This window comes from Phascolarctos cinereus, unplaced genomic scaffold (assembly GCF_003287225.1).
Source record: "Phascolarctos cinereus isolate Bilbo 61053 unplaced genomic scaffold, phaCin_HiC Scaffold_5;HRSCAF=322, whole genome shotgun sequence".
Taxonomy (NCBI): Eukaryota; Metazoa; Chordata; class Mammalia; order Diprotodontia; family Phascolarctidae; genus Phascolarctos; species Phascolarctos cinereus.
In genome coordinates, this window is record NW_027555958.1 from 347,151,071 (window position 1) to 347,164,900 (window position 13,830).

Genomic DNA, 13,830 nt, shown 5'->3' on the forward strand with positions numbered 1-13,830 from the left:
ACAGGTACTGTTGGGCAACAGGGATAGGGACAATACCTTCTCATTTTCCTATATTTTGCCCCTAGAATGTCATCCTCCTTTCTAAGGGCCTTACTTTGACTCTGGCCCACCCAGTCATCTTTCCCAGTGACATCCATGAGGGCTGGGGGCTTGGAGGTTTCACTTAGTCCCAATAGCTAGGCCCTAGAGGGATGGACGGAGGGCTACCAGGTTGCACACACCCTTGCTGGCCTGGCCATTTGTAATCCCAGGACTAGGAATATAGGTCCTAAAGGCTCTTGGCTACTCTGCAGCGAAAAGCCCATTCCTACAGAGAAATGGAGGAGGGAGGCTCCATGGGAGCAAATTTCAGCCTCAGCACCATTCTCCACTTGATCCTTACAATATGCGGTTTGCCTTCTAAATCCCTTACTGCCTGCTTCGAGCACTGTCAGTTTTTAACGTTAAAATCATCGGTGCTTTAGGGACCTGTCTTAAGGCTTTCAGAATTTCGTAATTCTCAAGTGGACTGTGAGCTTCTCAGAGAAATGCAGTAGAAAACTAGCAAGTCCTCTGGAAATGAGTGGGGCTTTCTTCCGCTGCCTGAAACAACAAAACTGATTTGACCAGCTAGTGCTATCTGATACCAGCCCATCTGGCTCATCTCTAAAGGAACCTTTCAGATTCAAATATTACATTTGGAGTTATTTTAATAGGAACATGACAAAAGAAATTTGGGAGAGATAAATTTTGGCTTCATTCTGAGGCAAACTTGAGCGTTCAAAGAGGAGGCAGCCATCCAGGTCTGAAAGCTCTCAGCTGAAGCCATAAACTGAAGGGCTGTTTGTCACCCAGGCATGGCATCAGACTTGACTTAGGGAATGTCAGTGCGCTTCAACCTCTTGGGATGAATTTTTACAATTGAACAAGCTCGTTGAATTCTACAATGCAGAAAGGCTTCATGTTAGAGAAACTTCCAGTGAACCATTTAAAACAACTAAGACAGCTATTTAACATAAAGCATATGACTGCACAGCACACACCAAGTTGTTCTCGAGTATAGTAAGATCCCTTTTTTCATGACGGCAGGATGACAGCCCTGGAACAAGAAAGATACAGTCATTGTTATCAAGAATGCTGGCTTTTTATTTATTTTTACTGGGTGCACAGCTAAGCTCTGCGCTCTTTGTAACTAGTGAATATCAGAATTGAGATTTCAAGGGGAGATAGGAGAAAGAGTCTGGCCTTGGAGTAAGTAGACTTATGTTCTGCCTCTGATGCTAGGGACATGACCCTGTACAAATACAAGAGGTGCAATTTCCTCATCTGTAGTTTGAGAATAATAACACCTCACAAAGCTGTGAGGAAAATGCTATGTATGTTTTAAAGTTTTATATCAATACAACAACAGTAATAACGCATTTTCATGGTTAGATATAGTTAGATGAATTACATATAACTATTATATATGCCAAACTGTATCCACCTTTATTTAGCTCAAGTTATTTATTTCTGATATTTACATTTTGAAATTTCAGTTAAAATGTTAGCAAATAGCACCTTTGATGTCACAGATGAGACACTCCAGTCTCTCTCCATACCCTACCTCAGAGCAATGTGGACTGGCAGGCATATGACCATTAAAATGCACAACACACACACACACACACACACCCCACCACCACCACCACACATTAAAAAGTAAAAAGCCAGAGGCTACATCCATATTTCTACAATGATTTGGAACATTTTGCCAAGTGTTATATTTTATTGGTAGTATCCTCGCTGTCCACCTGGTCATTTCATTAGCAGACAAGTTTTCAACCAGAAACAAACTGAGATGTCTTTTGGCTATGTAAAAATCTGCATCCTTTAGGCAAAGTATAATTGAACCAAATCTCTGTCCATCTCTATACCCGAGAATCCAGGTGTTTGTGTCACATGTCTCTGCTCTGAAATAGAGGTGTTGTCACTTGGATGGATTTAGGCTTGGGTGCCAATGGGCCCTATAGCTATGGGTTTGAATCACCGGAATCCACAGCCTTTATTCTATGATTGGGAATAGAATTTGGGCTCAGGAAGAGGAGAATAATTTTTTTCCTGCCCAGTTTAAAAGAATGGAACTAGGCTGTATTATCTTAAATTACTTCTGTTTAAATTTTGAAATGTGAACTATAAGATGCCTAGCAAAGAAAGACATTCAGAGACTTAACCACATCAGTAACGTTTTTGGCCCATGAGAATTCCCATTATTTCCCTCCAGTGGTACTACTGAACAATTAAGTAGCCTAGTGAGAGCCGAGTTTGATCCTATGGGGCTGCTCAGCATAGGAATAGCTTTAGGACTAACCCTTAAGCACAAGATCTTACCTCTTGAGCCTTTAAATCTCATAAAAAGGACTGCATTGGTTCTTGTAAGGAGTTACTGCAGCAATAATGAATCTCCAGAAACATTGTTCCAAAAAATATAGAAACTAGTTTCTCCATTTCCACTCTTCACACCAAGACAAGCCTGAAATTGTGTTTCCTATCATTGTATTTTTACTCCCTTTTTCTCTGAGCAAAATATGAACTGTCACAGCCTCTTATGACCTCTTAAGGAAGGAATGTTTTTCTAGAATGGACAGCATATCTATACTAAGGTACTTGGTCCTGGAAGCTGAGGAAGACTTTGGCAGCTGAGGGAGGGAGAGTCAGATGGAGGGCTTGACAGCTGGGAGTAGGGTCAGGGGTTTGTGTCTCAAAGCCTGGAGGCTTTAACAGCTGGCCAGGAAGTAGGGAGCCAGCTGGTGGGGAGTTAAGGGTCTTTTCATGGGGAGTTTGACATCTGGAAGATGGAAAAGAACAGAAGTGATCTACACATTTATAGGATTTTCTTAAATGTATAGTTTGCTTTAAAAAAAAAATTTGGATATGGTTTCACTTATTTTGCTTTTTGCATTTTCTGGTAACCAGCATCCCAGACAGGATAATTAATCCCATCTAAAGTGTTAATTCTGGGAAGTCATTCCCTTTAAGTTTCTTCTGTTTTAGTCATTTTTGCAAGTTATCATCAAAAGGATTCTGAAACTGTAGTTAGTCACCTACGTTTGTGTTTTTTTTTAGTAGCCTTGACAATTTTTTTCATTTCTTTATTAAACATGTGCAAAGTACTAATGGTAGTCTGTGGCTATTTTTAAAATGATCCACATTGTCTCATGCTTCCAAACCAATCAGTGAATGATGCAAAAATTAACCAGTGGAATAAAAGAGAGAGGATTATTGGGGATGTTAAAAATTGAAACAGGGCATAGCATTTAGATGATGCTACCATGAGGAAGCTGTGGATGAGGAAACTCAGCTGACGAGGTCCTTGCCAGAATGAGTTATCATGAGCATTACAAAGATGGACACCCAGGTGATCATGTCTGAGTGTCCTTACGCCACACCACACCTATGCTGGCTTGCCTTCTGAGAGCTCTCTACTCTACACCCAGCTGCCTTAGAGTCTTTCACAAAGTTAGCTACCTGCAGGACAGATGGTGCTTGAATATAACAGCAAATATGCTGAATAAACTAAAAAAAAAAAGCCTCCTCCTGAATCAAGATTTTTTTTTTTTGGAAAGAATTCCAAATAGATGAAAACAAACAATTTGATTTCAACCAAATTGTTGTTTTTTTGTTTTTATCCTGATTTTCACCCGAATTGTCAGTCTCAAAAATAAACACTGATACATTCCCAGAAAATATTTTTCAAATAAAAACTGACTCTGTTAAAGTTTGCCCTGATTCTTTCAAAACTGTGTACAAGACACTGTCAACCAAAGTGACTGTTGCATATTTTTTAAAATAAACTTGAACATATGCAGCTAAAATGTCATTAACTCCCTGCTGCCAGGGCGCTTTTGAAGGCAGAAATAAGGCCCCTCCACTGCATTTCAAATGTCAAGATCCTTTGACCTGCTGAGAAGGTACCACATATATCTCAAACACTGTACATTTTAACAACTTTTTAAAACTGAGGCTTTATGCATAATTAATACTGAAATGCACAGAGGATTCCATTTAAGCCAAACCTGCTCTTCCTCTGACAGTTCATTTTGCCCGAGAGTGAGTAATTTCAAACCAAGCATCATGCAAGGAAAATAAATTGAATTTTATATTGCTTCAGATACATTTGTTCCATCTATTGCTTCCCAAGTCAGACATTATATTTTGCGATATAAATTCACAATCAAGATTTTTAAGGGAGCTAAATATTTTAATCCAATTAGACAAGTGAACAAAACACTGAATATTACATGTAGTGAGATAAGTGGTTCTTGCCTTTAAAAGACTGCAATTCCATCACATTACAACCCCAAATGTCAACGTTGCCTTTATTTTTAACGCTTTCAAACATGAGGCAGCCAGAGGCACCACTCTCTGCTGTCAGAGACACTGTCTAGCCCTTGGGAGCTCTGAAAATCTATTTACCATGGAAACATGATTCATATAACAACACAGACACCTGCCCGTGTGCCGAGAAAGTTCTTGTGACTTCTGTGATTCGAGGAAGCCTGTGAGATTCCAAACTCGGGATGCCACTAGCTGCTGAAGGAGCCCTCTTGTGTTGGCATGTACCGTGAGAGGGAAAGGTAGCAGAACATCCATCAACATCCATCAACAAGTGTGACCCTCCTCTTCCAATACGTACTCCCTGGGCTTCCTTTCCCTCAGTATATAAACCAAGAGGATTGCACTAGATGATTTCTCTCTGGCCTCAACATTTTGTGACTGAAAGCACAAAGTCGTAGGTCAAGATGCTATATTATAAGGAGCAAAAAAGAGACCAATTTCTGTTTATATGCAAGGAAATCTTTTGTTCTGTGGTGATTGTTTTTCTGCTTGCTACAGTTTTGAAATTCCTTGGGACCTAAAGCTGCGTGAGCCAAATCCCAGGTCTTGAAGACATGGAATATCTGAAACCTTCTTCCAACTGTCCCCACACTGCAGCAGAAGCTTTCACTGTAGCAGAACACTGAGTGTCTGCTAAGCAAAGCCAAATTCAGTTATGGAAATCTCTGTGACCTTACCCAGTCAACTGCTGCCCTTTGGGTACAACTGGCAGCAGCAAAACTCCAAGGATGCTCTTTCAGGCCCTCTACTTTCTCTCCTCCTGGGGTCAGGGGAGGAAATAGAACACAGCAAGATTCTCTGCAACCTGAGCTAAGAGTGAGGGAGTTAAATCAAAGCATCCAGATTTTTACGTTTTTGAAATGGGGAAGGACAGGACTCTTAAGGACACATTTTAGCCAACATTTAGAGGATCACCTGGGTCTACTTTGACCATTGCCCACTGGGTTCTCTTTACAAACTACTTGTAAAGTACCATTGGGATTACAAAGCTTCTAAGATTAGTAATGAGATGGAAAACAAAACAGGAGGGAAGTTCATGCTCATATTCATTTCAAGGACCACAAATGACCAGAAGGGAGATGAAGGAAAATGATAAACTCCCAATATATTGTTACGGATTCTAGCATTAAAACAGAAACAGGTCAGGAGAGCTGAACTCTGATCACCTGAATTCAACACTTTGCTGAAAGCAAGAGGAGGAAGGTGATAAGCTATGGAGGTAATCAGTAGTACCCCTGTAATCTTGAATTGACTATCTAGTCAGCCAGTAAGCATTTATTAAGCACTTACTATGTGCTAGCCAGTATGCTAAGCTGAGGTTACAAAGAAAGGTGAAAGACAGTCCCTGTCTTCAAGGAGCTCACAGTTTAATGGGGGAGACAAACCAACTGTACAAGCAAGCTATATACAGAATAAATAGGAAATAACTGAGAAGAAGGCACTAGGATTAAAAAGGGTTGGGAGAGGCTTCCTGTAGAAAGTAGGATTTTAGATGGATATTGGAAAGGTTGGGCGGGAGGTTGGTTATGAAGGCTTCTGAATATGTCTAACAGAAGACTCTGTATTTGATTATGGAGGTGATAGGCAGCCACTGGAGTTTACTGAGTCAGTGGGAGGAGGTGACATGGTTGGACCTGTGCTTTCAGAAAATCATTTTAGCAGCTGAATGGAATGAGTAGAGGTTTGTGGCAGACAGAGCAATCGTCAGGCTACAGTGAGTCTAGAAGGGAAGCGATGAGGACCTTGTAGCAGGGTGGTGGCAGTCTCAAAAGAGAGGAGGAAGCATGTTTGAGAGATGTTGCACGTGGAAGATGGGAGAGAGTGAGTTGAGGATAACATCCAGGTTTTGAGCCCAGGGGACTGGGAGAATGGTGTATCAGTACGGTATTAGGATAGTTTGGAAGGTGGGGAGGGCTTGGGGGAAAAGATGATGAGTTCAGTTTTGGACATGTTGACTTTAAGAAGTCTACTGGACATCCAGTTTGAGCTGTCTGGAAGGCACTTAAGGATTGCAAAACTGGAGATCAGCAGAAACATTAATGGATAGAACAGGTAGATTAAGAATCAGCAGCATAAAGATGATAAATAAATCTATGGGAGCTGATGAGATTACCAAGGGAATTAGTATAGAGGGAGAAGATAAGAGGGCCAAGGAAAGAGCTTTGTGGAACACCCATGGTTAGTGGGCAGAGGAGACTGAGCAGTCTGATACGCAGGAGAAACAAGAGAAAGCAGTGTTCCAAAAACCTAGAAAGAAGAGATTATCAAGGAGAAGAGGGTGATCAACAGTGTCCAAGGTTGCAAAGAGGTCATGGAGGGTGAGGGCTGAGAAATGTCCATTTGATTTGGCAACTAAGAGATCACTGTTAACTTTGTTTTTTGGTTGTTCATTTATTTATTTATTCAGTACTTTATTTTTTCTCAATTACACGTAAAAACAACTTCTAACATTTGTTTTTAAAACTCTGAGCTCCAAATTCTCTCCCTTCCTCTTTTTCCCCACCCCACCCCCACCAATGAGAAGGCAAGCAATTCGATATAGGTTATACTTGTGTAGTCATGTAAAACATATCTATAATAGTCATGTTGTGAAAGAAAACAGAAAAAAAAAAAACCTCAAGAAAAATAAAGGGGCAGCTATGTGGCACAGTGAAGTCAGGAGGACCTGAGTTCAAATCCAGCCTCAGACCAAACACTTGATACTTACTAGATGTGTGGCCTTGGGCAAGTCACTTAACCCCAATTGCCTAAAAAAGAACAACACCCACCAAAAAAAGAAAAAGAAAAAGAAAGTTAAAAAAAAAGTATCATAGGTAATTTTGAAGAGAGCAGTTTCAGTGGAATGATAAGATCAGAAATATTGTAAGGGCTGAGGAAGGGAGAAGAGAGAAAGCAGAGGCACTGATTGTAGATGTCCTTTTCAAGGAGTTTAGCCACAAAAGGCAGGTGATACAGGTAATTTTGGTATGGAAGGATCAAGTGAGGTTTTTTTGAGTAGCAGAGAGACATAGGTACATTTGTAGGCAGTAGAGAAAGCCAGTAGGCAGGGAGTGATTGAAGATAAGTGACAATTGATCAACTCTGAATGCAGATTGAAGTGTATGTTTTATTACTTTATTTTTCTTGCTTTTTTGTGACATGGCTACTGTGGAAATGTTTTGCATGACTTTATATATATAATGAACACTGGAGAGATGGAGTGAATATAGAAGTAAAAATAAAAATAAAGGAAGTTTTTATTTTTTAAGACAAGTGAGAGAATAGGGGAGATAGAGGGAGAATTTATTAGATGCCATGGGATGGAATGGGATTGCTTGTGCAGGTAAAGAGATATGGCCACCTCTTTGTGTAAGACAGAGGTGAAGGAAGACATAGTGGGAGAAAGCATCTGAGAGACAGGAGATGAAAAGAAGGGGCAAAGAAGCTCTACATGGAAGGTTTCATTTTTTTTCCTGTAAAACATAGGGGCAGCTAGGTGGCGCAGTGGATAGAGCACCGGCCCTGAAGTCAGGAGGACCTAAGTTCAAATCTGGCCTCAGACCAAACACTTGACACTTACTAGCTGTATGACTCTGGGCAAGTCACTTAACTCCAATTGCCTAAAAGCAAAAAAACCCCAAAAACATAAAATGTGTGACAAAATTCTCAAATGAGAGGGATGGGGAGTGGGAGCCATGGGATGTTTGAAAAGGGATAGAAGTGAAAAGTTTGTAAAAGCTGCTGCAGGGAGCATGGTAGTGAGTTAATAAGGGAAAAGGATTGCCTACCAACAGTGAGGACCCAGCTTAAGTTGTGTAAGATGAATTTGCAGTGGTCCCATTAAAAAGTTTGTGATTTTCTTCACTTTTGTTTAGTAGCACATGTGTAGGTGGTGGACAATGGGAGTGATCCAAGGCTGAGGCTTCCTGGGGCACAATCAGCAACGTGATGGGGGCAGGGGGAGTGGCTTAACACAAAGGGACAGCGGAGAATTGAACTGGCTCACAAAGGGGTTAAGATGGGAAAAAGAGGAGAGAGTAGCAAGTGGAGGGGTAATGGCCTGGAAGAGAACTGAGGGACTCAGGAATTGGAGGCCATGGCATAGACAATGATTATGGTTTGTTATGGGAAAGCAGAGGAAGAGGTAGGAAACCAATAGATTGTGGTCAAATAAGATAATTTCAGAATTCTTGAACACGGAAGAGGTGTATTTTGGCATAATAGTAAGATTAAATGGATAACTTTATGGGTGGAGTGGAATAGGTCATTAAAAGTGAGTAGGTTGAGGAACTGAGTGGTTAGGGTGTTAGAAGGAGTATCATTATGTTTGTTAACGTCTCCAAATTTGAGGGCAGGAATTGGGGAAGAAAGATTGTGAGCCAGGTACTGAACTAGTTGAATAAGGAAGGGATATGTCCTGGAGATCCGTAGACAACAGCTACTTGATTGGGACAAAGATGTGGACTGTATGGATCTCAAAGGAGGAGAGGTTGCTGAGTGACAGAGGTAGGAAGAGATCCTGGAATTGGTCCTGCCTCAACCAGTGAGCCAAGAAGAATGAGTTAAAAGTGCAACTAGTACTTGAAAGGGTGGCCAGGCAGTCTGTGTTATCAGCAGGAAGGCAGGTCTTGGTGACTGCCAGAAGACGGAGAGTAGAAGAGGAAAGATTTAAGATGGAGGCATGTTTGTTAAATATGAACCAGGAATTCCAGAGGGCACAGTGGAAAGGGTGAGGACTGTTTGGTTGGGACTTTGGGGTGGGAAGGTTGAGGGGGATAGGAATAAAGAATCTGACTTTTAGGGATGAAGAATGGGGTTTAGATGAGAACCAACAGGCATTCAGAATCACTGGGATGTGCAGACTATGTCCACTCTTCCCAGGAATGGCTGGAGATAAGGCAGAAGACAGACATGCAGTACAAAATGGAAGGCACATGGTCAAATGGAAAGCTCCTGTCTCTCCTCTCCTTTTCCTTCTGAAGTCTGGAAAACAGGAGATGATGCAGTAGGAGATAGAAGTCGTGTAGCAGGATATAGACCTTTTGCCTCCCCTATGACTTTCCTTGTTTTCCCTCAGGGGACGTTTGCAGCAGGAGATTGAAGGTTGTGCCTGACCTCTCCTCTTTATACCAGAGACTAGAGATCAGGCAAGCATAGTATAGATGAAAATACGCGCACACACACACACACACACACACACACACACACACACACACACTTTACTAGCATAGATTAAACATTGGCAGAGATGCTGGGATGCTCAGTCTATTTCTAGGGTGAATTTACCACCACTGCAGCATTAGGTGAATAGAGATTGACTACTATAAGCAACCTCACTCTAAAAGGTGGTAGCAACCAGCCAAGGGCACAGAGAAAAGGATTTATTTGGTTTTTTTGTTCTTAGTTATCTTCAGTAACAGTACTTTAAAGGAAAAGGATTGAAAATTTCCAGATATGCCTAACATCTACCCTCCAAAATTCATCCACCTTTCTTTCTGATAGGAAGACCAAGAATTAGCTTGTGATAACTGCGATAGTGCAATGAACAGAACTAGACATCTGGAAATAAGCATCTTAAGCATAATTCTCCGACGTGATGATAGCTTACATAAGAAATGGTCTGCAAAGTACTTTTATGCCTGTTTTCTTATTTGATCCCCATAACATCCTTTTGTGATAGATGTTCTTATTAGTTTCATTTTATAGATGAGGAAACTGAAACTTGCCTAGGGCTACAGAGCTAGTAAATTCCTAAGTCAGCAATTGAACCCAGGTCTAATGGATTAAGTCCAAAAGATGTTGGTCTTTGTCAGTCATAGCTTTCTGAGTCCATGGAGTAAAGTGAGAGCCATGACCAATGCTATTCTCTTCTGAAGACCCACCATGCACAAGGGAACAGGGATCTTTATGCTGTCCTTCAGAATGGGTGAATCTTTATAGAAATAAGTACCATTACAATGCAAATGAGATCACGCTAAATAAAACAGGATCCACGTTAAAAAGCAGAAAACTGCCAAAGAAGCAATGATGACCCCTCCCCGTCCCCACCAGGATGACTAGGGTAGACTTCAATTCCATTTGTGCCTGCTGAGAATCTCACATCTGTGGGGCTTTAGTATGGCTCTGCCTAAGTGGAAGGTCATCAGTTACAGTGGAGTAGTCTGAATGCTGGCAGAGAACAGGACAGATTATGATAAATTACTAGAGCCCTCTTGGAGTCAGGTAATCTGAGTGAGGGAAACCTTTTCTGGCTTTCATTAATGGGGACACCTTTTTTTTCTTTCTCTCCAAACATATATTTAATGGGCTTAACATCAGACTACTATAGAGGTACTTTTAACTCATTAGTATTGAGCATACCAATCTGGTCTAACTTGAGCTACCAAGCACACAAACCATTAGGGGAATCATTAGGCCAAGAACAACAAAAATAAAGTTCTTAACAATAATTCTAGAAATATAAGATACGTAATTATTCCTGGAAAGAGCACTGCACTGGTTTATATCTCCTAGGCCCAGCTCAGCTTACCTGGATGTACATCCTTGTAAATCTTCCTAACACAGAAAGATGAAGAAAAGGCTGCAGAGCCAGGCCTTTGCTTGTTTCTAGGTTCAGCTTTAGATCAGAGCAGGTCCAAGGCATCAAGTATGGCCAGAAGGGATGGAGGCTCAGAGCCAGTCAGACTTGTCCACCATGAGAAGAGAACAGAGACAGACATATCTTTTCCTTTAGTCATCTAGCAAATGGATGTGACTGTAGCCCAAGCTCATACACCCTTCAACTGAAAGTGATCTTTTTTCCCTCAAATTTCTCACAGCACTTTGCCTGGGCCTCTCCTTTGCCCTTATCTCATTCTCTTATATCATACTTACCTGTCTATATATCCTTTCTTCTGTAAGATTTTAAACTCCTTGAGAACAGAATCAATTGTTATTATCCCTGCCTTTGTGTCCCCATTACCTAGAACTGATGCCTCTCATATAACAGGTCCTTAATGTATTGTCTTAAAACTTCAACACATAAAATAACAATAAATAACACAATAAATATGTACTTAGGCTGCAGAATTTGTCCCCTTCCCTCCAAATGAAAATGAGCATCTCATTTAAAAAAAAAATCATATAGGGATATCCCTAGTAAGTTGGTTGTTAAACTCTTTGGTTCACAAATATCAGGATCTAAATTCTGAATCTTCAACTGCTTGCTTGTTTTTGGAAACTCCCAATAAGTGAGCATTGCTTAATAAATACAATGGCATTGGTTCTACATCTGTGATGTTGCCTGGGGTGTTGATTTGATCCAGTATAGAAAATCCTGCTCATGCAGGGAGATGCAGCCCATCTTTCATTGCAAATGATTTATTCCCAATTTAACTGTGGAACACAGCCAATCCCAGCTGCACTGCAATGCTTTACCACCAATTTCTTAACCCTCTTCCCTTGCTGGGCAATTTTTTTTTAAGGAAACACTACTAAGGATTTTGAGGGTTGGGACTGTTTTATTTATCTTTGTTGCCCCCAAGGTGATTTTCACCTAATAAATGTTCAATGAATGTTCTCTGAATGAATTGATGAACTAGTATTTGTCAGTGGTCCTCTATAGTCCTAACCCTAGGACACTGCACATTTGAGAGTATTTTGTGTGTGTGTGTGTGTATATATATATATATACACACACACATATGTATATATTTTCGTATATTCAGAGAGCCATCTCATACCAGCAAAGAAAGTCAAACATTAAACCCTTTTAATAGAACCTTCTAAGCTTGTTTTCAGTGGGGTTAAAAAAATCTTTTGAAATGGAGCTTGCTAAGGGAATTGCCCAGTACTGTTTGATGATAAAGGTACAACATGCATAAAATCCTCTGCCTCTCAGGACACAGGAAAGGTCCATGTGAATTACTTTTATCAGAGTCAATGAAAATGCCCAGAGACCCAGCTTGAAAGTTTTATGAGGCTCCATCACATAGCTAGTGATTAGCTGCACACGCCCCATGTCCTGTTTTTCTCCAGTTAACCGCCCTCTGTACTGTCTGAATAGTTTTCAGTAAACAGGGCCTCACACAAACCAACCAGAGTCTTCATTCCTGGAAAGGGGAAGTAGCTGAACTCTGGCCTGGTGTCAGTGCCAGACCATGCTGATTTATGTGGTACACAAACACTTGCAGGACACAGGTTGTTTTTCCGGTTTGGAGCATTAAAAATAGTTTAGTTTGTACTTAGATGGAGTGAAATCTTTGATCTGTAGACAAAGCAAGATCAAGAGGAAGCACAAACCTTTCCGACAGCATTTGTGTATATACAGTTTCCACACTTTTAACCTCCTAAACTTACTTTCTGATAATTTAGCCACAGGAAGAGGTGATTACACCAGGAAGTTGGAGTCACAAGGCAATTAACAGAACATAAGCCATTTACACTAACTTTGGTTGCTATTGTTTGTCTTCCAGTTGCTCAGCGCGCCACAATCTAGTTGCAGACCTGGATGAAACACAGAAATAAACCGTTTGCAAAGAGATGTTTACATTCATCTATTTTGTCTTACTGTGCTGCAGTACATCATGAAACTGTCTGTCAGTGCAGTGCCTCTTGCCAGGCCCCAATGGAACTGGGGTCACGTCAGTTAGAATACTTCTTACAACGTGGATGGGCTGGAGTTGAGGTTTGACATTGTGCTCTCTGCGTGCCTATCAGCTTTCAGCACTGGTCTGAAGTAATATAATACTTTTTGTAATGATCACTTGTTTACTCTTGTTACGTGTGTGAGATTTAATAAAATTGACCATTTTTTTAACCTCTAGTTCTAATGTTACCTTTCTACTTCATGTGATTAACCAAAAAAAGCACACATTTTAAAGAAGTGATATTGTAAAAAAGAACAGATCCACTTCCCATACCACCTCCCTCATTCTTTTTCCTTCTTCATGGTATAATTTCTACCCTTTCACCAATATCTTAGAAGACTTTGAATTCAATAATAATCCTGTTGATTAGTGTACTATTTTGAGACCTCAGAGAGAAATCTGCACAAAGTACAATGCGGTCTCTTAGTCACAGGATATAGAGTTTAGAAGACTGTAGAATTCATCACAGGATTAAGTGCTGAAAGGACCTAGCCCAACCACCCCTTTTACACATGTGGCAATTTAGGCCAAAGATTGTGTCTCAGTCCAACATCAGACAGGTATTAAGCAACAGAAATTTATGCTACCAGAGACTCAACACTCCATACGTTTTGAAATGAACAAAGTGTCAGATTGTTGTATTTGAACATTTTATAGGAATACAGATTTAGATCTGGAAAGCCCTTGCAGGTTCCTAGTCCAAATGCTCTCATTTTACAGATGAGGAACTAAAGCCCGGTAATGGGAAATTGACTTACCTGAGGTGACACAAGTAGTTTAATGGCAGAGCCACAATTTAAATATGGGTCCTCCGACTCCAAATCCAGCACGTTTTCTTCTTTGGAGATGGCATTGAGACACCAGAATC

The 13,830-nt window shown here is 40.7% G+C and overlaps 1 protein-coding gene and 1 long non-coding RNA gene across 2 annotated transcripts in view; one reads left to right on the plus strand and one right to left on the minus strand.

The window, feature by feature from the left end:
• SDCCAG8 (SHH signaling and ciliogenesis regulator SDCCAG8) overlaps window positions 1-13,132 on the plus strand; it is a 261,854-nt gene extending 248,722 nt beyond the window's left edge. The window contains 1 exon segment of the mRNA XM_020982077.2: window positions 12,789-13,132. Coding sequence (XP_020837736.1) covers window positions 12,789-12,827 — 39 coding nt within the window. The 3' untranslated portion in view covers window positions 12,828-13,132.
• LOC110205473 (uncharacterized) lies at window positions 672-10,846 on the minus strand. Its single transcript, XR_002323585.2, has 2 exons — window positions 1,023-10,846; window positions 672-920 (listed from the first exon to the last, which is right to left on the minus strand). It is a non-coding gene; the product is annotated as an uncharacterized LOC110205473 (long non-coding RNA).
• Window positions 13,133-13,830: the final 698 nt, after the last annotated feature.